General features: G+C 42.2%; 1 protein-coding gene across 1 annotated transcript; it reads left to right on the top strand.

Moving 5' to 3' along the window:
• The first annotated feature begins 1,755 nt into the window (after nucleotides 1–1,755).
• Nucleotides 1,756–27,500, top strand: tet2 (tet methylcytosine dioxygenase 2). Its single transcript, XM_079219449.1, has 10 exons — nucleotides 1,756–1,773; nucleotides 20,152–23,166; nucleotides 23,246–23,336; nucleotides 23,442–23,535; nucleotides 23,646–23,854; nucleotides 24,082–24,232; nucleotides 24,314–24,403; nucleotides 24,753–24,890; nucleotides 25,112–25,460; nucleotides 25,622–27,500. Exons 2-10 carry the CDS (start codon nucleotides 20,196–20,198, stop codon nucleotides 26,995–26,997), a joined length of 5,469 nt encoding a protein of 1,822 aa, XP_079075575.1. The 5' UTR covers nucleotides 1,756–1,773; nucleotides 20,152–20,195; the 3' UTR covers nucleotides 26,998–27,500.
• The last annotated feature ends 4 nt before the right edge of the window (nucleotides 27,501–27,504 follow it).

Raw genomic sequence — 27,504 nt, 5'->3', positions numbered from 1 at the left:
TCTCAAAGCTTTAAATTCCTTGAGTTTCTTTCTTCAATCTATACTCCTTTTGTGATCAGTTTTAAGCGGTTTAGCAGCAAGAATGACCTAATTTTACGTAATTGCAACAGGGTTATGTGATTTAAAAGCAAAGGCAGTTCAAAATCCTGCTACATCTGAGTAACAACCGAGTTATGTGAAGAAATAAGACGGAGCTGATGTAAAACGCTCTATTTTGTCTTAACAGGATCTGAGTTGCAGCAAGAGTGACTCCTCCTTCCTCTCTGCCTCTTCCCCTCCCCCATTTTGTGTAAAAACAAATCTCCTTTTCTGCTCTGAGCCTGAAACTATTGAGTCAACAAATGCCACTGCAGCTAGGCAGGGGCTGGTGGGAAAGAGGTGGGGGTCTCCATTTAAGCCTGAACTGCAGCTAAAGGGAGATTATTTTCAGACCCGCCTCTTTAGTAAAGTAAAGAGTAATTAAATAGTCCAGTGAATGGGGGTGCCGTTAACTATTGAGCATTGTGGTTAAAGTTATGACCATGATTTAATGTCAATATAATACGAATAAAAAATAAATGAAAATAAAATGTTTTGTTAAAACTTACATTCTCTAAATTGTATTGCAGACATCCTTGAACCGGTTTATGAGATTTGCTTTTTCACCTTTAATATCAAAGATGTAAAAACTAAATTCTTGCTTACTTTGCAAACTAAACCTCAGACGTATAGCTCTGCATGAAGACGTTACACAGAAACCCGCAACAAAAACCTAAGCAGAATTGTCTGTGCAATTGTACAAAACAACCTTCCAGGGCTGAATTATTTGTTTAAATCGCTCTTTAAAGTCCCTTCCTCTCTCACACTTCTTTCTCTATCTCTTTCAGGCACACGTGGCCAGTGTCAACAGGAGGTGAATCTTGGCAGACGCATGAAGCAAACTATGCTGCCTGTGTGCAGGCTGGAGAGTTGTCTTACGCTCTAAAAATGAGACAGCCAGCCTTTTGAGGTGTGCCAAAATAAGACACAGACGTTGGAAATGAGTGCATTGCTCAACTGGTTGGACTCCAAACTGGCCACCTCTGATTGTTGCTGTAAGGCTCTCCAAAATGAGAGCTATTACACAACAGGGGAACTTCTGTAACCAATGACGGAGAAAGAAAGAAAATGAAAGAAGGAAGTCAAAATAGTCGGGGCGAAAAGGGAGGGAAAAACCCTGAGTCACTTGGCATCCTGTCTGAGGAAAGGAAGGGGGTGGAGGCTTCAGTCAGACAGTTGAGGCCAGTGCAATATTCAACATAAAGTGCACTGGGGGTAAAGTCCTGTCCTGCTCACTGAATCCACTCCAGTGCTTCAGGGCAGCCATCATAGTGTTCACTATTGTGTGCGGCTGAGGGAAGAAGAAAAAAAGAGGAGGGAGCAGAGGAGGGAAAGAAAACCTGTCTCTTTGTGTGGGAAGGACTCAGCAGGAAAGTGATTTTGTGATTATTTGAGTTTGCCGGCAAAGTAAGGCTCTCCCCCCCCCTGACCTGCCACATCTTTTCTACTCTGCACTTCTACTGCCTTACACCAGATCCACATATGAATGTGCTTCTCAGGCCGGCTAAACAGCGACACCCGGACTCCTGATGATGAGAGCCGACGTCAGACTGGTTCCATGAATATTGATGTGGAGGATAGTCTGTTTCATAGAAGAACAGAAGGAGGCAAGATGGCTGCCCTTTAGGATTTGTTAAAGAGGAGATCCAGACGGTTTGTTGGAATTTCTACAAAGTGGAGGGACGTAAAAAGGAGGTGAGAATTTGCTTACTGTGTTAATACTCTGCTTACACTCTTCCCCTTTAACACTGGGTGTATTCTGGGTATTTTTGTATGAGGCGAGGTACAGAAAATGTCCCCCCACCGTAAGAGCAAGACTCAACATAATAAGGAGGGGATATTAGATAAAGCTACTCCAACATGGCTGACGATTTTCTTTCGTTCTTTTTTTTTTGCCAGCTGAATCTGAAAAGACACATTCTGTGTTTTCCTGTGTGTTCTGTGTTGCCTCTACATTCTAGCTGCTTTTGAATGCATCATAGAAAATGGTGTACTTAGACTGTTTGTCCAGGAGTTTTTCTTTAAGCTTGATTTAAATGCCTCTACAATGCTCTTTCTTTCCTCAACATTTCAACCTTGCTTTTTTTTATAAAAGCGTGTTTAAGTGTGTAAATGTGTGTTTTTGTGCGAGTGTATTTGTTTATAGAGGTGAAACCCATTTTTCAACATTTATGTGTAATTATTTGTTATTACAGATTGATGTTATTTTTTATTAAATGGGTTTAGATCCAGGCAGTGTTATCCCCTGTAGCTTCTCATTTTCATATCCATGGCTGTGTATGTGTTTGTTTGTGCTGTTCAGTAGGCAGACTAGATGCAGGAGAGTAAAAGTCCAACCTGGACGTGTGCAGCACTAAGTGCATAGTGTCTGCACAGCAGTAGAGCTGAAATAGCTTCTGGCTTTGTGTATCTCTGTTAATCAGCTTTCATTGCTTTCACCACGGAAAGACAAGCACACACAACGGCAAATCCCAAGCACAAGCAAAATAGAAGAGAATTGTGGTGGCACAAGCTGACAAGGTCAGAAAGCTCTGAAGGAAATGAAACTCTATCCTACTGCACCATTAACAGGGGGAACAAGAATGGCAATGGTGATTGTTGCCAGAAGAACACACATCCTATTTCTCAAAGAAGTTGACTAAACTCCTTCAAGAAACTAAACCAAACAGATACTTGACGGTATTATACTGTATGTTTTTAATGGAGCACAAGCAGTTAAAGGTCACACCAATCAGACTGCTGTGTTCTTTTAGAAACAGAGCTATTGACAAATAGAGTATTGAGAATACGAAGAGGAATGCGTGTCTGTGTTTTCTGTGTGTGGCTGCGTGTGATCTGTAATCATCTTAAAAATGAATGGGTGTAGAATACCAGCAAGGTGACTTGCACAGATAGAGAAGTAAACGACAATAATGGAGTGATAACAGTGAGCTAATCGCCTTCATACCATGACAGTTTGTGTTAGTATGCACATTTTGTTTTAATACACGAGCTAAATCCAACATTTACATTCAGATGTGTTATAGGACATCAGGTCTTATCTCAATTAGCAAATAGCTAATAGGTTGTTAGTTTTTTTTCTTCCCAAATTCACTAAGTGCTACTCCAAGATTAACATCTGAATAGCCCATTAGATTATAACTGATCTCACTCAGGTTTGTGTATTGGGCTTGTGTATTCTACTGACTACAGTCGTAACGTCACCACAGAATGGCCTCAGGTAAAAAGTGGAGTAAAGGGAGGAAAATAATGACTGACCTTAAGTTGGGCATAGTCATTTAACAGTGCAAGCTGCCTACAGGAGCCATGCAGGAATTCAGTTTATGTTTTTCTGAACTAGTGAGTTACTTGTTGCTGTTAACTGTGACATTAAGTGAATGATGTGCATGCAAGGGGCTTTAGAGAAGGTTAAGGGGCAGTGAAGTCAAAATGAGGTCAGCTGCTAGTCAAATGACTTGAAGACGATCACCAAGCTTTTTTATGCAAACAGCTGATGATGACAGATAAAGGAGAACATTATTCTATCACAGCCAAACACGCCTTTCCCCCTTCTGAATTAAGCGTTTGTGTTCCCATGCTGCATTTATGTGGACTCTCTACTGAAAACGATCAGTTTGTAGTGGAAGAGAATCTCTTTTTTACTTTGCTAGTGAGCAGTCAGGAAACTTGTGAACCAACAATGGCGGTGTATCCCTCTGACGCAATGGCATGGCTGTGTTTTGATATGTGAAGCATGGCCACTGACTGTAGAGTCAACACGAACGAGTGCTGAAGCACGCGTGTTCTCTATAGTTACTACATGAGATCAGGTGATCCACGCTTTTGTGTGTGTGTGTTCCCATTGCCCATTCATTATGTGAAAACACTGTGTAATGTCTCATGTGAAAATATTTTGTGTTATTTACATTTTGGCTAACAAGACAAAAAAAAATGAGCCGCTGAAATTGGCCAATAACAAGGTAGTTCTGTGTGTTGTGTATCAACTTGTCTATTTTCAACAGCTTGTTGTTAAACAGCCCACAATTATCTAATTCGCAGTTTGGATGGATTGCATCTAACCCAGTTCGCTGCTCGCTCCTGAAAGCACATTATTAATGGTTGTCACGGTGTGGTTGTGCAATTTGTGTTCCCCTTTGTGTGCAGTTGCACTGTACAAAGGATTTACAAATGCTAATCCTGACCTAAATAACAATGACACATTCTAAAATTGAGAAATAAAGGCACAAAATCGTACTGGAGGTGTTTCCACGAGCCTCTGCATGGCTGCTGTTACATCAGCAGCTGAAAAGGTAGCAGAACATTAATGGGCTTATCGGTGGCTGGATGGGGGAAGGGTCACATAGATCAATCACATGCACATAGCTTCTCTCATCTATCCGCACCTACAGATAACGCCGTGTGGTTGGATTGCTCCTTCGTCATGGCCGTAAGTTCCCTTTATGTCACTCCCAGGGCAGAGACAATATCACCTTTGGGAAGAATGTCCAGTTGCCATAGCGTTCCAAAACAATGCTGTCCTCTTACAATACCCAAGCCCTTACCCAAGCCCTCACCTCTGACCCTGCTCTGTCCAGCCCACGCATCGTATTTCCACCCAGGGGCTGTTGCAGAAATGAGACCGAGAAGCAAGCCCAGTGGTAGGTTAGACATTTTATATTGCACTACCTGCTGGCTAGTCATAGCTTGGACTGCTTTCCTGAGACAAAATGGCGAGATACTGAGTGTTGTATTGATTTCTGCAATATTGATTTCCCTCCTGTCTGCTATTGGGGGTTGTTTTTCTATTGAGAGGGGGAGAAGCAGAAACATGCAATCAAGTGCTTCTGCAGTGGAATCTGAGTGTCATAATATAGTTGCTCATTTACACACGGTTTAAAACAGGATTAGTCACCAATAGTGCACAGTTGTGAGAATGTTCTTGTTGATGAAAGCAAAGTAGGACTATTAAGATACGGTTGAATAAGCTCAGACATCCATATGGAGTTTTGATGGGAAAGCTTAACTTCATGCCATATGCCACATTATTTAGAATGAATGAGCTGTATTGTATGAGTTTCAGCATTTATTGGAGGTTTACCCATAAGTAATGTCCTGATCAGTTCTGAAGCCTGCTGAATGTTTCAAAACGTCTTCTGTGTCTCACTTCTCTCTGTCTGGACTTATGGCAAACTACATCACGGGTTGGAGAGTGATGTGCATATCTTCCCTGAAAATAAATCAAAAGAATGAACTGAAGCCAAATCACGAAAGAAAGTCAGTTTTCAATAACAGATCATAACACCAGATCCATCCCAACTGCCGTCAAGATTCTAAGCTTTCCGTCCTATGAATGCCCAACTTTTTTAAAGAGACTTTGATGTGATTATTGCCTGCGACTGGTTTATTGGTCATCACTGGAATTGTGTTATAGTAATAACGTTTTTATGAGTCTGATAAAAAATTGCCCCAGCAGATACGTTGCGAATCCCAAATATGACTCATGGCCTTCTTTTTTCCACGGGTCCGCGCGTTGCTAGCCGGGCCGGGGCGTAATTATGGAGAGCGAGTGATAAGGCTCTGTTTGAGTGGCACGTGGCCGTAGGGAGTGTCGCTGGCTCTGAGAGCGTGTATCGATGTCAGGGTTTACCTCAGGGGGTGAGACAGCGAGGGCAGCGACTCAAAAGCCTCCTCCACGTGAGCACGCACATGGCCGCTCTGTTTACAAACACTATCCCGGCATTCCGCCCAGAGAGACACAAGTGAGATCTTACGTAATCGCTCCGAAGCGAATAGCATCCCTTCCCGCCTCTCGGCGGACCACCTCTCCGTGAGCCGCCTCTCCTACGCTTATGCAATATCCTTGAATGCTGTTATCGCCGGTCCCGCTTCAAGAAGTTAAGAATAAAATTTAAAAAAGAAATCAAGAGCTCTAATCACAACGGCGTATGTGTTCTCGAGAACGGCAAGACGGAGAGCAGGCCTTTTCTTATGTTGATGCTGCTCCGACAGCGCATGGCTCATGTGCTGGTGAAGGCCTAAATATTGACGGGTCAGGAAATAAAACTGGCAGTCAACTTTTCTACCACTTCCTTTATGGTTGCAGCATTGCAATATTTGCAAGGTTTCATAGAAAAAAAAAAACAGTGTGTGCACAGATGTAAAGACACATTTGACTCCACAGTGGTCCAGCACAGTTTTATATCACAACTTTTGTGTTTGACTGACAGTAGGAAAAACTCATCTTTTATCAATATATAAATGAAGTTAAGCTAAAGCTCTTGCAAGCGAGGGCTAAAAAAAGATTGTTATTTATAAGTCAACATGAAAATATGCAGAAGAAACCGTTGGTGTTTCTATATTGGAGAGTTAGACGGGCCTGTTTGCCAGCCAAGATGTGGCTTTTCAAACATAGGCGTAACGATGTGTGCAGAAGTAAACCTGCACACGGACAGTCAGTGTATGCCTTACAGATCTTGAAAAGTGACCTAGCGTCATGCTAGGATCTTACCCTTAACAGGACTCCTATGTCAAAACGTATAGCCGTCAGTCAGTTCCAGTTTAGTCAAATCTGTGACAATGAGGAGGCTTTGTCACACATTTACTCCTGAAAGGTTAATCAGGAAAAAGGACCAAAAGAGGAGGCTCTGTTCATATATAGTTTGTCAAAATGCATCATCTGTTAAAATTGGCTTATTAAGAACAATATCTGAAAAGAATGAATATCACTGTCAGCTGTCTCTGTCAAAACTCTGTCATGATAGCGCAATCTCAGTGGCGTCTGTGGTGATCTAAACAACTGCTTCTGATGGCCGTTAGCCCCTCTTCTAAAATGGCTGTCAGATATGGACGGTTTCGCTGCTCAGAGCTGTCATTGGAAAGGTTAGGCCCCATGGCCCCCTGTTGTCTGCGATAGTAGCACAAAGACAGACAGCTGGTCCTGAATGTCATTTAGGAGCGTAACCCTACTAAATGCTCTGAATGACATCACTCCCTACTTCTGAGGGCTTCAAGTGGCTCACGCTCAATATTAGGTTTCCGAGGTGGAATGTGCGAGTGCAGCAGCTGGTGCTCAATGACGATCAGACCGGTTTGCATCCATATATGTATTTATTTTGGGAATGTTTCAAAGACAGATTTTTAGCTTTGGGCTGAATGGATAGAAACTTCACCACCAAAATAAGAGTCTTACTGTTGTGGGAGGTACAAATACAGTTTCTGTGCTGGAGAACACTTAACTGCATGGCAGAACATGATTGACGACTCCTGAAGCTCACACATATTTTGCCTTTAAGTGAACACTAAAAAGAAACGCATGTTTAAGAACTATTGTTTATAATCTCTGTACTTCCTTCTGAGTTCTCAGAAATGCAGTGAAGTGTTTAAATACATTCTTACACTGAAGCCATGAATCGCAGAAAATGTCCCTCTCTGACGGATTTGTGATTTCTAATCAATGAGTCACGTGCTTAGTGGAGGGAAAGAGGGAGCTTAGCAACAGTGGTTTAGGTCATGCTGCTTAAAAACCAGAGGGGAAGAATATCACTACATTGTGATTAAGCTTAGCCATAAGCCCAAGACGTCACTTCCTGTTTGATGATTACAAGGAAAGAGAAAGTAGAGGTTGCTAAACTTACCTAAGTTTTTGTTGAAAACAAACTACTATCTGAAGCTCAGTCTTCCATAAATCTGAAATCTGCCCTCGTATTGAGTGCATTTAGAATTGCTCCAGTGCCATGTGCATGTTTTAACTTCCTTCCTATCATAATGTTTCCCTTTGCTCTGTTTACTGTTCACCTCCGCTTCCTGTTTAATTGGAAGCTGGTTTGAATTTGGATCGTGCAAACAGAGAGGAAATATCTGCTAAATAAATGTGCCTATGGCTAATCACATGGCAAGATTGGGAGGCTAGTGGGTGAATTAAAGAAACATGGGAACGAGCGTTTGCTCATCACTTGGCTTTTGTATGACTTTTCCATTTCATGCTAGGTTGTAGTGGATGGGAGGATGTATGAGGAGGAAAAGATTGATATAAAGTGGTCCTTGTACTAAGAGCAACTTCAACATCTTTCTTGGTGAGGCTCTAACAATGCATGCTGTAGCTCAAGATAACGCAAAGACTATCTTATTCTTAAATGTTGGCTCCAATTTTTTTCAGGTTTTAAAAATGCAATTTTAAAGGCGTTGATCTGCACAATTGCAAATGCAGGCTCCTGAATATGTCGCACTATTGATTTACTGGCAGGTTCAATGCATAAAGCACATGTGCACACCGCGGCAAAGCAGCCTATTCTGCAGTCAGCCGTGCCGGGGTAATGTTTAGACCAGATGGGCTTTGGAGCGCTCGTAAGATGGTCGCCATAGCGACCATGCACTCTGAGAGAAATTAACTTTGCTCTGTGCACAGTTCATCAAGTTAGTCAGATAATATTGACTGTTGCATAGACAAAGGGTTAGAGGGGAGAAGATACAGGCTGGTGAATGAGCAGCATTGTGGTGGGGGTTAGTGGGATTGTACGCTCAGAAGCCCATTTCTTAATTAGAGTCTCCATGTGATGCAGCTTGAAGCCACAGAAAACGGTTTAGACTCTGCGTGTAAGCTTTGCACAGTGTGCCTTTTGGCAGGGTTTCTTTTTAGGTTGTGCTGATTCAACTGAGAAAATGAAGACTAGCAGGTTCATGGAGTCCAACCTAATGTTTAACTGATGTGTGCTATCAGGATTTACCTCTTCTGTTCAACAGTCACCTCTGAGTAAAGGCACTGTTTCCCTGAAGTCGCTTAGGAGGAAACACTGATGGTTTATAGATTTGATCCATGACACTGTGGCCTGGTATTACTTGTTGTTTGTGGTGGTTTCAGTGTGAGCCAAATGATCATATTCTGGTGTTAAATAAATATCGTAACATTTTCAAAAGAAGAACAATTTCAGCAGGTCAGACTGATTTCAGTAGATAGAGTGGAAGCGTAGCAGATACTAGATGGATGTTTTTGTTTCAGTGTTTGCCGTTTTCCCAGACAACCTGCTAAACAAGTTGTATCAGAAACATACATAGGCGGGGTTTATCCCTTACACAAACGTCTGTTGAGTTATTCATACCAATGTCACCTTCACCATCCACATGAGGCTCAACCCTCCTTCATATTCATTGACTCATCTGGTATTGCTCAACAGCATTAAACCACTAAAACATGTGATGTTCTCAAACCGTGTTAAGTTAAAACTGTCAACAGTTCAGCCAGCCTCGCCCCTGAAAAATAGACTCAACAAAACCGGCCGTTGAAATGTTGCCACAAATCACTAGCTCCTATATTTCTCAGACCTTGGGGGTCTTTACGAGTAAACATATTTTATTTGTCATGTCCACTGCTTCCTGAGCCCACTGAACCCCGAAAAACACTATCAAACAATCTTGGATTAGTGCTGACATTGATCTTAATTATAGCTATGAGCACTTGGTTATAGCTTATTATCATGGTGCCAGTTAATCTTTCCCCTCTCTCGGTTTATCTTTTTACCTTGAGGGAGCTCTAGCATAACCAAATAAGAACTGCCCTTGTTATGACTGTCCTGATACACAATGTATTACTCCAGTTCTGTCTTTGCTTCTACTTGACTATTTCAGCTTTACTCCCCAACTGCATAAATTTAAATTTGCAAGTTTATTTAGTTGCTTAGTCGTTAAGAAGTTGTATCGTCTTTCCATGAAAAGATAAACAGCCCACACTGAAACCTTAGAGTTCCAGCAGTCAGCAATTATCAGGATCCACCAATTGGCCATAATGAGGAGTAATACGTTTCTAAAACGTTACATTTCTACGTAGAAACCTGTGGAGCTAACATGAGCAGAGTATGTTAGCACAGTATTAACAAGCTAACACTGAATGTTTACACATGCTGCTTTGGCTGTATAATCATTGTAACAGTGAGTAAAATCACAAGGTGATGTGGGGGTTCACTTTTACACCGTGGTCAGTCGGCTTTGTCTTCACCTTTACCGTTCTAACCTGTTTTTGCTGCTGAATCCATTTGACAGCCTGGAGATGTCTTTCAAATACATATTCTAGACCCCTCTGTCTGCTTCGCCTGCTATATTACCTTTCTGTTTTATTCAAAAGGTTTTTCCAAAGATGAGATTAGATTTATTCAGGGAGTGCAGTTAATGACAGTGTGGGCTCCATGGTCGCTCTGATGGAGAAGCGGCTGATCAAAAATCTGAACTCTCAAAAATGTAATATCTGTAGATTTGGCTGTCCTTAGCAGAAAGATTAATGTAAACATGTATTAATATTCCCTTCAAGATCGTGGGTACACTCACAACATAATACAAATTGACCTCTAGAATTGAGGCTTTAGATTTCCACAACAGCCTGTTGTACACTTCATAACCATAGAATTATAGAATTCTAATCATTTTCACAAATACATTTAATCCATGTTCCCAAAACTTCAGTCAAACTGATATGCATAAGGCATTTCTGCTTTCTTGTATTAATGCGAAACAAATTAATTCAATAAAATAATGCAAATAATTGCAAATTAACTTCATCAGATAATTATATAGTTTGATGAAATGTTTCACAGCTCAGTAAGAGCTAAGTAAGAGAGACATAAAACTGCTGAAGAACAGACACTGCAGTGGGAATCTCCACAAGTCGGCCACATCTGTCTTGCATTAGACATAAAGAACAATGCAGATTGTACAGATCCTTCTTCTTAAGGAGGGGGAGGAGGCTCTCTAGGGAAGGATTTACAGACAACCCACAAACACTTTGGAGAAGATGGACTGCTGGAACATTTAAATGTAACCGCTTCATTGCGTCCCATTTACATTTAAGGAGATTTTCATTTAGTATGAAATTGAAACAAAAAATTATTTGATCTTTGGCATTCAATTTCTCTGCAAGCTGTACCTGCAGAGCTACACTGTTTTTGGTCAACCATGAAGAGAAGGGAAACCGAAGAGAGGGAAGAAAAGCAGAGATCTGTTGCTCCAGGTGGTCATGTGATGCAGCCATCGCTACGTCACAAAGTAGTGATTAGGCCCCAGTGAGCGTCAACAGGAAACAGCACTGCTCTACCTGACAGAACAACTAGACCTGAGGTTGAACACTGCTAAGTATGCAGCATCCTTTGCTGTTATTAATGGAAGCAACATGAGTCGCATCTCTAACTCAGAACCTCAAGCTTTAGCATTCCTGCTAATACAATTCACATGTGTCTGCATGCCTTCAGTGATCAATACAAAAGTTTGACACATCTTAATCTTAAACAGAAGCTGTATATTCCCCAAACACAAGACGGATGGGTCAACCTCAAGGGAAAGCTTTTTTGGTGCACAACCATCAAAAACAATGCTGCACCTTAACATTTCATATGATCTTCCAGTGTTAAAGGAACATGTAGACCTTCTGGTAAATATATGCCTTTTTGCTTAGTTGTTGACACTCATGTCTGTACGCTAAACATGAAGCTAAAGCCAGCCACGGGTTAGCTTAGCTGAGCACACAGACTGGAAATGGGTGGAAAAAGTTAGCCCAGAGTCTTTCAATATCTCTAATAGACGCAATATATTGTATTTGTTTAATCAAAACAAAAAACATAGCGTAAAATGGTTGTACAGGAGGTTATGTGCTGAACTATTTCTTCGCTGAGTGCAGTCACTGGAGTAGCTTTATATTCATGGGTCAGGCCAGAGAGGGGTATCAACTGTGTGTTACGCTCAACATGTAAGTAAGCTCTCAAGAAAGCCAAACTATTCCTTCAAGGGGAAAGAAAAAGACGTCTTGCTTTGATTTTACAAATAAGGAAATGTCAAGATAACACAGCGCTGTGACCGGTGTGTGTGGTCTACTTTCATGTAATTTTTTGTCCCGGACTTCACTTTCATGTTTTATTTGTTTAGATTTTCCCTCTCTCTGTAGATCAGAGTGTAGAGCCCACCTGTCCCTGAGGTTTCTCACGTGACAAAATAGGAGCAAGATTTAAGCTCCCCAAAAAAGAAATGCTACAAAGACCTGGCTCGCATGTACATTTGCAGGAACATAAAAATGACTGCAGACACAGGGGCCTTTTGTTTCTTAGCCAGGGTGGAGAGTGTCATATGTTCAGACTGATAGAATGAAAGAGAGAGAGAAGGCACGAGCAACCATGTGAGGTGCATTGTATCTGGCATGAGTGTGCCATGTGACATAAATCCCAAGTGTGACGTGCATGACTGAGAGACGCGGTGAGATACAGAACATGAATTAACATCTGTCCTATAGCAGCAACAGTGACAACACATGCTACGAGCTCTTCACTTCACATTGTGCTTTATGAGTTGCTGTATTCTGACCTTCCAGACTTTCCAGTCCACCCCCTTAACTCCCCAAACCCTCTCCAGTAGAGGCAGCTCCCTCAGTTCATATGCTCGCCATATGTCATGAACTGACATTCAAAATGTCGACACGGCCGTCTTAAGGAATAATTAAACACTGCCTTAAATAAGGAAAATGTGTGTGCACTGAGAGTCTTGTCGACAGAGCTGTTTCGGGCTGTGTATTGTCATCAAAAACTGAACCCACAACAATTAGATCAAAGGCATGTAGTAATTTACTCTCAGATTTAATAATACGCTCTCTAAGATTCTGAAATGTTTCCGACATTCATCTTCGTTGTTTATGCAGGCAGCTAGAATGCAGAGTTGTGAAAATGTTGTCAGAGGTTTGTGGAGCAGTGGGTCCGACTATATTTACGGGAGGGATTTAAAACGCTGTAGAATGCAAGTCATCTGACCTAATTACACTGGAGTTGCTACAGATGAGGTTTCACTCGCAGCTCTGCCGGGTGAAGTCTGAACTTCAGTCTGTCAGCATGTACAGCCATTACAGCATTTCTATGTTTTGACATTGAATATCCATTACCAAAATGCATGTTATCAACAAAAGACTTGATTTCTCTTTTCCAAATCATGTTTTGTCTTCATGTTTGCTAGTAAGAAGTGAGAGCTCAGTTAATCCTACATTTACTTATTGGTGTATTTACACCATGTTTAAAGTATTAGAATGACATATTTCTGTATAAATTGGGACATGGAATGACAATAGAGGCCTTAGGAAATGTCGAAATCATCACACCAAGAGAAAAAAGATATATATATATATATATATATATATATATATATATATATATATATATATATATATATATATATATATATATATATATAATGTTTCATAATGTTTTGATACTTTCAAATGCAACTCGATTAAAGAGTCATGAAACGAATATCAAGAGTGGATTTAGTTTGTATAATCAATACTGTCAGCTGTGTTTTCAAATATAAAGCAATGTTTTTATAATTAATAAAAGAGGTAGCAATGCTGTGGGGACTAAATCAATAGCAAAGTTGCAAAGAGTAGCAAGCAATAGTTCATATTGAATGTTGATGTTGGACAAATTGATTGTAAACTGTGAACAAATCCAGTTAGTTCAATGTTAAATTGTTGTAGTTACAGAATTAGCATTGAGTTACAGTTAAAATATGTAATCAGGTGATATAATGATGAATATTATTATTGGCACACGTTGTTATGACTCAAAACAACGAGACATGTGGGTTTAACCTTTTTAAAAAGTGCTCTGAGAATTTATAGTCTCAGGACTGGAAGCAGGCTCAACGTTCTTATCTATCAAACAGGAAAATGTGAATGGGTCCAAATCAGCAAAGAAACGGAAATATACACTTGAGATTATGGCTTATTCTTGGGACTATTATGTGAAACAGCGATGTGGCTTTTCAAGTGCGTTTGATTTACAGTGCTGCTCCACACCTCCTCTCCTCTCTCTCTCTACAACAGCAGGGACTCTTTAGGCCTAGCTCCCTGGGTCTGAACCTGAAAGTGTACAGACCTGAGTTTCCCAGCAGCTGTCGTTAGTAGTGAATGTCACATACGGCTGCCAAGTCACGCCAAATAGACCCCATCTACTATGGCAGCTCTCATATTTCACTGGCTGCCTCTGGGAATAACAATAAACACACTGTGAGTCCAGTGCATTTAAGTTTGCTACAGTAGTGTTGTAAAGCCAAAGCATCAGGGATAGGGACTAAATATCCATAATACATATGATTTGTAGCTCAATTGTTCTATTCTAATTTTGTTGAAAAGCAATTTAATGGACAAACAGAAACAAGTTACATTTTGTAAAGCAAAGCCATATTAAAAACAAACATAATTGTTAAAATATGTGCGTTAACTACCACCCTTATATGACTCTTGTGCAAACTGTGCCCATTGTTTTACAACACTGGTCACTGTCTAAGAGTGCACCCTTGCCCCCGGGCTTCAAAGCTCTAAAGCAACTCGCCATCTATAAATGCCAGCAAATACATAGCTACAGAGGCAACGGGCAATGACTACAACAGGGCTGAGTGGCCACGTTCATCACTACACAGGCTAGACGAGAGACTGAGCAGGAGGGAAGTATAGCAGACAGAAGTACAGAGGACCCTGAAGTGTAATTACAGGGCAGAGGACTGGAGGTGAGGCTGTGGGAGAAGGAGGGAAGCCAGACAACAGCGTATAGAGACAAAGAAATTAACTTTTGGAGGGAAAGACAGCTTTGTTGGGAATACAGTTACAAACCAAGCAAGCTGAGTCATATCAGACACTGAAACGGAGTTCTGGTGGACATTAGCTACTAGAAAGAAAACCAAAATAGATCAAAGCATTATAACTTCCAGCAGGCATCCACACCAAAGCCACTGAGAGGCAGTGCCTGGTTTAGTTTAGTGCTCTACTTCCGGAGCAAAAATAGATCTCCCTGTGTATCCCGTCTTGTGAATAATAAAGAGGACGCAGCCAATCCTCCAAATATCTTAAAGCAAGCAGTCAAAGTTGGACTTTCAACATTGTGTACTTGGTGTATGTGTGTGTTTATATGTTTGTACGCTGACAGGCAGCACACACTCAGCTGGGATCTCTGGCTTTGTTCTGGGTTTGCAAAGATTTTTTTGTTGTCAGTGTGGGTGTATCCAACTGTGACAAGCTGCTTGGCTCCGCTCGGTCCTTTGTAAATCCTGGAGTGTCCCGCAGGATTGGAGCTGCGCTGAAAGCAGCTAAGCGCCCGTGTTCACCTCTTGACTTAGTTACTGATTTGCAGACTGCACCGAGGGCCAGACAAAACAAAGGAGTCGTCACATGGGGTCGGGAAGTGGTATTCACCCGCTTACCTCATTGTTACGTTTGCAGGGATCAGATGCTTTCTATCTGAAAGAGTTCAGAGAGGTGGGAGCATTTGGTTACTCCTCTTAGCTCCTTTTTCCTCAAAAGACACTGACTTAATTTTGTTATTTTATCTAGATGTTGATAATATATTGTAAATAACTCAAAGCAGTTGTATTCGTAGTTAAAGTTAAAGCTGGAATTACAAATACAGGGGGAAATTATCATGAAGTAATTTTAAAGTAAAGTAATGTTGTAATTACTTGTGACTTCAATTTCAACTGTATTTTCATGCCATTTGTAAACCGTTTTCACAATTTTTTTTATCTTGACTCGAAACTTATTTGATGGAAAATGTCAATGTTGCATGGCAAGACTGATAAATTAGCTTGTAGCTCAGCAATACTCAATACTCAATGATATGACCTTATCACCTCATGTTTGTCATCCGCAAGCAACACATAAACCAAAGATATTCCAAACAGTGCATCATAAAATCAGCAGATCTGTCACAGAAGAGAATTTCCAAATGTGATGTATGAATGAAGCCATTCATTAAACAGAGCCGTGTACGTTTCACAACTCCCACGTGGTGCGCTTCTCAAACTCATTTGTCAAAATATCACATTTATATTTTAATAACTTTGACATAATCATAAAGAGGCTCGATGTCACTTCTGATTACGATGCTGACGGTGGGGTCCCGCTGTGGCTCTTTACATCCGTCTGTGTCCGACAGCAGTAAGAGGGAGATTAGTTCTACAACTTGTTGTCCGAGACTCCACTGCTGTCTTTTACTTACTTATACTACTGTTAACTATTTATCTGAACTATTCAAGTGATAATGCATGGAAAGAGCTAGTTCATTTTCTGCATGCAGTTCTAGATTTTTAAAAACTTCTATTTTTCTGGTTTATGAAACCCATCCAAACCCCATTGGATAATGTTGAAAATATATATTATAGTAAGCTCACAACAAGACAATTTTTCTTAAAACAAACTATATTTAGTATGCAAGATTCCCACTCCTAACTCAATACACATAAAAAGATACTTTTCAGGCCCCTTTTCTCCAGCCATTGACATGGGAGCTGTCTTTGTTTTCAGTGAGCCGCTTCCTTGTCCTACCTGCTAACAGGCAGCTGGCTTCTCTGTTGTGACAACGGTGGGAGCTTCCAGACACCCTTGTAACAGCTTGGCTCGTTAGTGGGAGATTTAGCACGCTAACTTTGGGGGACTGGAGGGCTGCTAATGTCCTGGAGGGGTGATTGACACAGAGAAGGATATCATTATTTCGACTAGCTCGTCTGCCTGGGCAGAGCTCAGTCTGACAGTTGTTCTTGTGGCAGTTGTCTTGGTCCAGACGGTCGACTGGGCCACAATGGCAACAGAGTGACATTTTGTTTGGACTCATTCATGGTCCACGTAACCAGTTTAGGCATTGTGGGTATGGAAATAGTGTTGCTATCAGGTTCCTCTATCGCTGAAAGTGCACAGTATTGAGGTCTTGAATAACTTTATGAAATGGGCAACCTTTGAAAAAACAATTGAAATTCGTTTTTGGTAGGAATATTAACTTATCCCCTAAAATGAATGTCATCTAATGATGCAGCTGCTTAATTTTAGGACCCTCAAAGGAACCTCTCCAAACTAGCCTGGTCTACAGTATAGCTGAATTTATTAAATATATATTTGCTAATTCAAATGACCCATCTAGACAGTAAAATCAAATTCATATGTTAGTCTTTTCCATGAATTGAAAACCATTACTGAACCTTACATTTGTTCATAATCATTCTTGAATGAAGCAATGTACATGATCAATAGATCTTTCGTTCAATGCATGTTGTGGCTGAAATGGAGACAAAACATTTGCAAAAAAGGTTATCAGGCTCTGGATAAAACATGTTGTTTGAAGACGACAGCTCTTCTGCAGAATCATAAGCAGCTGTAACCGTTTCCAGATGTGATAATCGAGCCCAATGATGGAGCACGATTGCCAAATGAAACATGCCATAGTACCTCAAATATTTAGCAATTTCCCCCCCCAAACATCAGTCAGTGCCTATAGTGAGCCTATAGTAGGTTTGCATTAACAGCAGGGCTTTTGTGGGAATCTAAAGCTGGATCCAATTATGTTTTCAAAGGTTGTATAGCATATTTCTCTGAACTTAACCATAGCAGCTGGCAGTTGTGACCCGAGGCTTCAAAGCTCCAAGGACATTATTTACTTTAAGTACATACAGAGTGTTTAGCTGACCGAAATGTCTATGAACATAAAACAGGAAGTTTTTTTAACCTACAAGAACCTAAATTGTCTTGATGAACACATTTTGGTAAACTGCTGTTTATTGCACACTATGATGTGCCAATTCTTTTTTTATTTGAAGCTACATTTTGATCAATTGTGGAAAAAAGATCTTAATTATTACCAAATACTTCATCACATGTAAACAAGTAACATGCCTGTCTACATCATTTAATGATTCAACCTGATAAATGAGTTATATGAATGTATGCTTTATAGATTTATTATTACAGTGTTATCTGTGTGTAAAAAAAACGTCTTGGAGGAGTTTAACTATGGGCAGCAAAGTGAAAATTGGGCCTGTTAATGTCCATTTAATTACATATGTTAACTATAAAATACAAAGTATTGGAATCAGACTACTGGTTTTCATATTATCTTATGTTAAAAAGGAACATATACTTTTTAAACCTAGCCAAGCGTTCCCAATTCCTTTGAGTACTCACAGTTGAGGGTGATTGTGGCTGTCGGATGCTTGTGCGCAGGCGGACAAAACCTTAGGACACCAATTAAAGTCAGGAAAATGCATTTTCTCTCGCCTTTGATATATGGAGGAAAATAAAGCACACGGACAAGCATTGCTTGTTTAAAAAAAGTGGCTGTCTATTTGATATTGACTACCACAGTCTGAAAAGAAAATCTGTGTGAATCTGTGTGTCTCTTTTTTAAAGCCAGTAAAAGAAAGTCAAAACCAGGTATACTTTCATGCAAATGTAACCGTGACATTGAGGACAAACTGAAGTTTTCTAATATATACTAAACAAGGACTGAACTCCCTGCATCCCCTGCCAACCACGAATCTACAGTACAATCAGTAATTGTTCAAGCTCCAATGCTCAACACTCTTTTACTTAAACACTTAAAACTGAATCTGGGCCTCTCTCTTGGTGCTCATCAGCTGCCCATTCCTTTCGCATCTGCAGGAGAGTTGCTCATAATGTTGATGGATTAGACAAGGCTATTTGTGCCTGCACACTGCAATTGTTTTGTAGATGCTGCGGATGTGACATGCATTAATTATTGAGGGAGGCAGACAGAAATCCATATTCTGCTGGACTCACTGGAATCTATATATGCTTTAGGCAAAGGGAACGCAGGGTAAGCTAAAATGAAACCATATGCTCGTTTGGCTGCTTAACCTTCTGAGGAGATCTTAGTTTCCATACATCACTTGTATTACTTTATTAAATTACTTTGTTGCTAGACCTACGGATCCCAAGGAATACAAATGAAAAGCTAGCTTCTCTCAAAGTTTGGCCAACGTATCTATATTAGATAAAATGCTGCTCAGCTGAAACCAGACATACAATTTATTTAGATTAACAGATGAAATATTGAACCAAACTCAGACGGTTAGGTTTTTACGTTAATCCTGGGAATCAGTGTCAGTGTGGGAAACATTTGTGGGTGAGTTAATATTCCTAACTCAGTATAACTCCATGGCACAAAGCTCACAGAGCTATGCTTTAGCCCCGATAACAAAGGCCTCAAACTTGAGGATTGAGGTGTATTTGCATATTTGACACAGCAATGTGTTCAGGCTGAGGAATACCACGACAACAGCTGACGAGCAGCAAACTCCTCCTCCCATCTACCATCTGGGACATTACACTTGCATCTTCTTAACTTCAATCAAATGGACTTGTGTCTAGTTTAATGTATTCATGAACCTAAATGCAAAGAAAGTCTTTGGTCAGAATCTATAGAAAGGATTCAGACACATGCGTCTGATGCTTGTCTGTATAATCTGAAAAAAAGCAAGAAGCTACAGTGTTGTTATTTATTTAGCATGTTCCTAACTTAAAATATTACTATTGTCTCCCACCATTTTGAGTGTAATGATGGTGGATATATATGATATACATAAAGTCCCCTCTTCCATTATTGAAGCAGACTGAACACCAACTGGTCTATTGGCATATTTGCAACCAAAAGGTCAGTTTCAAAACAATGTAGTCGTGCTTGTATGTAGCACTTCCCTATTATCCCGCCATTTGTTTTACCTGCAGAACAGTTGTATAGGTGACCGCGAGCATTTGGCCCATTTTAAGATTAACTAACCACATGCAGAACATAACAGGAAGTCACATATTTCAGTTTGAGATTAGGGTCCTCATATGGACGCACACATATTGCCATTCACTCCTAATAAAGGCCACTGGAAATATAAAAATACAAATGGAAACTCACAGTCCACTGTTAGCCAAAATGGCTCCGTTATGACTTCTAGTTGTACTCTCTTCTCATTTTCTACTTACTATCTGTTTTTTAGTGAATGGGGGATGAGGTCAGGGTGAATCTAATTCTGTCAGGATCATGTTGCCAGCTGATACAAATCAGTGCCAAGCGTAAACACATTACTCTACTGACCTTCCCCTCACTAAGGTCATATTCAGATCCAAGACTCTAGTTGACGAGTGCTGAAGTTAGATGTTTTTCAGCAGAGTCAATTTGACCGAGTTAGGTTCCTACACATAGGTAAACAAAATCCTGTTTGTTTTACATAGGACATATTGTATTTGAAAACATAACTACTTGAATAATGATGTAACCAACTATTTCTCTTCCTCTATCTGCCCCGCAGGACGGACAGAGGGCAGCCCTGTGGATGGACTCTGAGCAGGCCAGATGGAAACAGAACAAGCCAGACATGAGGCGGAAGAAAATCTGATATTAGCACAATTTGGCACATCTCACAACATCTCTCACAAACTGCAGAATGGAGACCAGTCTTCAGAGGGAGATTCTCTGCAGATCACTGGGGATGCAAGCTGGAACCATTACAAGACCAGCGCAGGTGCTAACACCATGAAGAGGCACAGGGAGAACTGCAACAGTCCTGCCTCAGTACAAGGGCTGTACGATCAAGGTTCCTACATGATGAATGGAGAACTTATGAATGGAGAGTTGAAGCATGCACTCACTGAGCAGTCCTTACTGGCCCACCAGCCCAAGAAACTTAAAGTAGAATCTGAGATTAAAAGAAATGACAACATGAGCTCTAGTTTGGTGGATGGCTTTCCTGAGCTGACAAAAGCAACTGAGTTTGAGAGCGATAACCCACAGACAGAGCTCAATTTAGACAAAAGGAACTGTAATTTTCCTAATGGAGATATTTTCTGTCTACCACGGAATAAACATGTTTTGATTCCAAATGGTGCTTTATCACCCCCCTCAACCATAGAAAGCACTCCAGGTGATCTTTTAGAGAAAACCTTGTCTCAGTATTATCCTGAGCAAGTGTCAATCGTACCACAAACATCTGGGCCACAGCTAGATGCTGTCAATGGTTCACTGACAAATAAGCTGCCAAGTGAAGGTGCTCAACCCCTATCTTTAACCTCAGGATTGCCCAATCAAGCTCAGATGACTGACTCACAGCAACAGCAGCCAGGGGCATCGGGCAATATTGAAGGGGGCAACAGTTATAACTCGGTCAACTATGTAGTGAATGGATACTCCAACAACTTTGAAGCAGACCAGCAGCAGCAACAACAACAACAACAGCATCAGCAGCGACCACCATCTTATTCTGGTCAGGAGCTGTCTCTAGGTCAGCTCCCTGGCATGATCCCGCCAACAAGCACTGCCAATAGCTCACAACAACATCAAAATGGCCCACGGTGCTATCCAGATGACACGAATCCTCAAGGTATATATGAGAAGGCCAACCAAGAGTTTAACCAGAACTCTTTTCTGGAGCGCGGCGCTCCTGTACAGGCACCGGAGACAGGTGGATATGCATCCTTTCCTAACTCTGGGTTACAGAAGATGGGACAAAGAGAAGAACCTAGGTCTGGTCAGCATCAGCGCCTTGGCACTGACAGGGGCCAGCAGTATGGGATTCAACCCCAGACCTTTAAACACAATAATGGGAACTCACGTGGAGCTGACAGTACGGGACCCATGGGCCCCAGTCTGCAGCAGCCAAGTCATGCAGGGTTAGAAAACGGGATGGAGAACACACCGCATCAGAGATCCAACTTATCATGTTCGACTCCCCACCAAAGAGGTTGGGTAGAGCTGAACTCTCCACATTCCCAGCAGCAACTAGCAAGTGGCCCGTCATCCCAGGCACAAGAGCAGGACATGTGGAGGGGCTTCCCTGCTAAGCCTCCGTCAGAGCAGCAGACAGCTAACCCCCAGGTCCACTGCCAGATGTTGGCTCCAAATCCAGGGCAAAGATTCCAGACACAGGCAGGTTTCACAGATAGCAGCCAGGGGTCTAACAGCTTCCAACAGCAACAACAGGACCGTCTCCCGGCCCAAACACACTGTGCTCCAGCCCAGCACAACACTGCCCCTGAGTGGCAGCAATCAAATTCGAAAGCACCTCAAATGCATCAGCCTCAGCCCCAGAAATTGCCTGAGCAGCGTAATTTCCACCAAGATCAGCAGGTAGACAGCCGCTACCACACCCAGATGCAGTCAGAGCATTTATGTGAAGACCCTGACCTGCAGGATATACTGTCACCTGGGTTTTTACCAACGCAGCAACAGCAACCACAGCACTGTCATCTTCAACGTCCCCTGTCCCACCCACCGCAATTTGAAGGGCAGCCTCTCAAGTCACCCGATTACAGACCTCGCAGTCAGCCTCAGCCAGGTCAGCAGCAGATTCAACCCAACCAGCCTCTTAGAAACAATTCTGCTCAATCCAACAACCAACAAATCCAGCACAGCGACCATGCCACATTCAGTTACAATAACACAACGGACATGCAACAGCTTCAACAACATCAAAGGCAGTTTCCATCTGACTCGGGCAGCAGTAACCTCAAGCAATTTCAACCACAGCGGCCTAACAACCACTGCCACCAGCCCAACCATGCAGACTTCTCCCAGACTCCGATGCAGTCACAACCTCACTTACGAGGAGGTGCGTTGAACCAACAGCTATCACCACAGCTGTATCCTAAAGCTGAACAGCAGCTAAAGATATCATGCGCTCAGTTCCAAAGGGGACCTCGACTACCTCTGGCACCTGCGGGTCCCCATGGAGACTTTGAGAAGCATGCAGCCCTGCGTATGCACCTGTTGCAAAGGAAGGAGCGCCAGGGCCTTCCTCATCCCCTACAGAGCACTAGTGACCCCAAATATGGCCTGAGAGCTGTGAAACTGGAAAACAACCCCAGATTCGAGCTGACGTGTTCACAGCAGCAGGAGCAGCAATCACAGATGCGAGAGACAGGCCTAGGTGGTGTGCAAATCAAGCAGGAGAATCAGCCATCCCTGTGCGATCAAAGCAAGAGGTCGGGAAACATCTTGGCCTCCATGGAACAAAGCCTGAGGCAGTACCAGCTTTCACCTGTGTTTGAGAAGAAATCCCTTGTCCTCAATTCAGTAAATAAAGTCAAGGTGGAATATTCTGGGCCCGTCACAATCCTGTCAACCAACACTGACTTGAGTGGAGTTGAATCAACAGCACCTGCCCCAGTCCCTACAGCTCTAAAAAGACCACATGATTCCACCCCGAAGAAGGAACACCTCCTACAAAGCTTCATGGAGTCTCCTATGAAGCTATTGGATACCCCTATAAAGAACCTGCTGGACACCCCCATGAAAACACAATATGACATTGCATCCTGTCACTGTGTTGGTGAGTATCATGATGTTGGTTCTGAAAGATGATTAATCAGTTGGTGTGTAAATATTAATGCATGTCCCTTGAAATTTAGAACAAATCAGTGAGAAGGATGAAGGCCCATACTACACTCACTTGGGGTCTGCGCCGAGTGTTGCCGGTATTCGGGAGGGGATGGAGAAAAGGTAACCACATATCTGACCTGTTCACTGACCAATTTGAGTGTGTTATGTAACCACTGTGTACGATTTTACTTGGGTTTACTTATATGCCTCTATTCTGCTATGAAGGTCTGGTCTAACCGGTCCTGCCATCCGGATTGAGAAAGTAGTATACACCGGCAAGGAAGGAAAAAGTACACAAGGGTGCCCTATCGCCAAATGGGTAAGAACCATTTTTGTATATTTAAATTTGAGAAGCAAGCAACTCAGCTTCCCTGGCACTTGACTCAAAAATCTGCACTTCCACCAATGCTTATTTCCGTGTTCTTTCAGGTGATTCGTCGGTCCGGTGTAGATGAAAAGCTACTGGTGTTGGTGCGGGAACGCACTGGTCACCAATGTGAGTCAGCCTGCATCATTGTAGTAATCCTGGTCTGGGAGGGCATCCTGCCCAGCATAGCTGACCGCCTCTACCTCGAGCTAAGTGAAACTCTAACAAAGCATGGAGCCCATACCCAGAGACGATGTGCCATCAATGAGGAGTAAGTGAAGGGGCTACAACCTTCAAGTCTTTTTTTTTTTTACCAAACACAGAAGTTCAATTTGGTTCCTGGTTCTTATTTTGTATGCCCACAAGGAAAATGTAGTTAAGTATAATTGTACGGTCTTTTTTGTATCAATTAAAAATAATACCATTTACCAATTTGTTCTTCAGTAATCAATTTTGGTTGACACGATTCATTAACTTGTTTTTGTCCTCCCTCCTCAGGAGGACCTGTGCATGCCAGGGGTTAAATCCTGAGGCATGTGGGGCATCTTTCTCCTTTGGCTGCTCCTGGAGCATGTACTACAATGGATGCAAGTTTGCCCGCAGCAAAATCCCAAGAAAATTCAAGCTACTAGGAGATGATATGAAAGAAGTATGTTCAGCATGGTTCCGTTAATATAATAAGCTTAATAAGTAATTAAATGACTAAATGCTGCCAATTTTTGTCTTTCAGGAAGAGAGACTGGAGCACAACTTTCAAAATCTAGCAACCTTATTGGGTCCCTTGTATAAAACTTTGGCACCTGAAGCCTATGCAAACCAGGTGTGTATATTTAGACATTGTTTGACTGCTTGCCTTTCCACATCTACATCTTAATCATTTATTATTACACAAAATATAAATAAAGTGTCCTGTTTTTCAAAGGCGTAATTGATTAACAGATCAAATCTAAACCAAGCATGGTTTTTAGTCACATGTAAACATGCGAGTGGATGCAACTTGCACACAGGAAACAACAATAGTACATTCTGCATTGATATTTGATATATTTGATATGTCTAAGTATATACATGATAAAGTAGGTTTGTAAAGATGTTCCATTTATATTGTTTAGTGGCCAGAAACTGTTAATATCGTATTCAAATTGGCCTCCTGTTGTTCCTGGACACAGGTGGAACATGAACACAGGGCACCAGATTGTCGTCTGGGGGTCAAGGATGGCCGTCCTTTCTCTGGGGTCACTGCTTGTCTTGACTTCTGTGCCCATGCTCACAGAGACCTCCACAACATGCAGGGCGGCAGCACTGTGGTAAGCAGAACCTGGGAAACGTACAGTTCATCGTTCTAAGTATGTTGTATTTCTTTGACATAGGACAAGGTAAAGAACCTGCAAACTCCACATCAAGCTCTGCATTAACGTCCCATCGAGGCATGGCATTAAAACCGATATGTAAAAGACAAAAGTAGATTCATTATTTAATGTCTGTGACATCCCCAACTAAAAATATTAAACTCAACCCGTTTTTCCAGGTGTGTACATTAACAAGTGACGATAACCGAGACATCGGAAAGATACCAGAGGATGAGCAGCTCCATGTATTGCCTCTTTATAAGGCTTCAAGCACTGATGAATTTGGCAGTGAGGAGGGTCAGCAGGAGAAAATCAAGTCAGGCGCCATTCAAGTCCTTAGTGCCTTCCGCCGCCAGGTGCGCATGCTTTCAGAGCCCGCCAAGTCTTGCCGGCAAAAAAAGCTTGATGCTAAGAAGGCAGCGGCCAACAAGAATGCCATGCTCGACAATGAAAAGGCAGAGAAGGCCCTCCTGGCCAAGACAAAAGCTGGCACTTATGAGAACACGGCTCAGAGCACTCCTATGGCAGGTAGAGTAACATTTAATTTGACACATTTTATATATTGCATCTTAAATATTTGATCTATTAGTAAGGACATGTTGTCAACATACTAAATTAAAGTCAAAAAGTGGCACATGAGAGATTTGTTTAATTGTTTTGCTTTATCTTTTGGGGGGGTTGTTTTCTAGGACCTATTCACGGTGCTATGGGAGCAATCCGACAGTCAGGTCAGCCAACACACCCCCTTGGGGCCCATCATCAGCAACTACAGCAACTACAGCAACTACAGCAACAACAGCACCAGAGCATACTTCCCCCTTATCCTGGCTCAACCAGCTACCCCAGGTTCCCCAACCACCCCGGGTCTTTTCCAAGCACTTCCAAGCCAGGCACGATGTATCCCTCTCAGCCACCAACACCAGCCAGCCCTTACCCCTCCCCGCTCCACGTACCAAACTCTTACATTAATGGATCAAATCGTCCATATCCAGGATATCAATGTAACGGAGGAATGCCCCTTGACAATTGTCACCCATACTATGCTTCAAACCCAAAGCACCTGGATATGTATCGACAACAGCGGCCAGCACTTTACCCCGAGCAGCAGTATGGTGCACATCAACGTTATGAGGTCAATTATCCGCCGAGATATGCTGAGCCGGGTTTACAGGTGAATGGTTACAATGCCTGCAGCATGAGGCCAGTTCACCCCATGAGACCGTACGCCCCTTATGGTCCCAATGGAACCTCAGACCCCCAGTTCATGGACCCTCTCTCAAGAGCACCCTCAGCTCATGGAGGTCTAGACTATACAGCTGCTGTGAGCAAAGGCAATCAGTTTGGAGAATACCCAAATCCTTACCTATCTCGGAGCCCTCAAGTCTTCGCCCCGGGCCAAGATCCTTTCCATATGCAAATCAAGACAGAGATGGGCATGCCCCGCCCACAGATGCATACTGCTCCGTTAAGTGGTGGGTGTTTCAACCCTGAAACACAGTCAGGTTTAGGTTTGCCTAATGGGGGCCTCATGGGCTCAGGTATTAAGCAGGAGCCTGGAACACCGCAGACACCCACAACCCCACAAAAGCCTGAGGTGTGGTCAGACAACGAGCACAACTTCTTGGACCCTGACATTGGCGGTGTGGCAGTGGCACCAAGCCACGGCTCAGTCCTCATTGAGTGTGCAAAGCGGGAGCTCCACGCGACAACGCCCGTTAAAAATCCAGACCGCACCCACCCAACACGCATCTCCTTGGTCTTCTACCAGCACAAAAACATGAATGAGGCCAAGCATGGTTTGGCACTGTGGGAAGCCAAGATGGCAGAGAAGGCTCGAGAGAAGGAGGAAGACGCAGAGAGGAATGGTGGCGAGGGGACACCTGTTAAAGGCAAGAAGGGGGCGAAGCGTGAGCATACGGAGACAGAATCCACCGGGGAGCCTCCTTACAAGCGTTTTATCCAGACACTAATGGAGGGCTCCGTGTCGTGCACAACAAACACCTATGTCAATACATCTCCGTACGCCTTCACCAAGGTCACAGGGCCATACAGTCAGTTTGTGTAAGAAGCACTCATGAAGAAGAACATTAAAGGTGCTTTATTTATGACAAAGACCACAAGCACCACTGGCCTCCTCAACACTCCTTCCTGTCTGTACGGTTAGCATCAATGTAGAAAAAGGAACCCGTGATCAGATGAGATATAAATCACCTTTCACATCAGGTCTTTCACCTCGTTAACAATCAAGCTTTACTTGTTGACCCTACTAAGGATGTATTTATTTTTGTTTGACAACTTTTGCAAGATACACACTGTCAACATCTCTGGTGCTTTCAGTCTGAAACACAAGGACCTATTTTTAATGGAAACAAATTTTCATTTTTGGTGGCTTTATTTTTCTTACAAAAATGTACTCTTGGCATAAAACACTGACTTTGTAAATAACAACATTCACGGTGCTAAAGTGTATGCTTATTACCATTTATTTAAATTCAAATACCTTCACACTATAACCATAACTCACTCTAAGAGTGACACCCAATGAACAGGACACTGACAATATCATCCCACA

The sequence above is a fragment of the Taurulus bubalis genome, assembly GCF_910589615.1.
Source record: "Taurulus bubalis genome assembly, chromosome: 6".
NCBI classification, from domain to species: domain Eukaryota; kingdom Metazoa; phylum Chordata; class Actinopteri; order Perciformes; family Cottidae; genus Taurulus; species Taurulus bubalis.
The sequence above is the reverse complement of the archived record's forward strand: the minus strand, read 5'-3'. Positions and strand labels throughout refer to the sequence as shown.

What these genes read in the sequence shown, in the direction of transcription:
- tet2 (XM_079219449.1), top strand. Translation starts at nt 20,196, where the DNA reads ATGGAAACAGAACAAGCCAGACATGAGGCGGAAGAAAATCTGATATTA. An exon ending in TAGGAGATGATATGAAAGAA is followed by an intron (nt 24,233 to 24,313) that starts GTATGTTCAGCA and finishes TTTGTCTTTCAG; the next exon opens with GAAGAGAGACTGGAGCACAA. An exon ending in CTGAAGCCTATGCAAACCAG is followed by an intron (nt 24,404 to 24,752) that starts GTGTGTATATTT and finishes TCCTGGACACAG; the next exon opens with GTGGAACATGAACACAGGGC.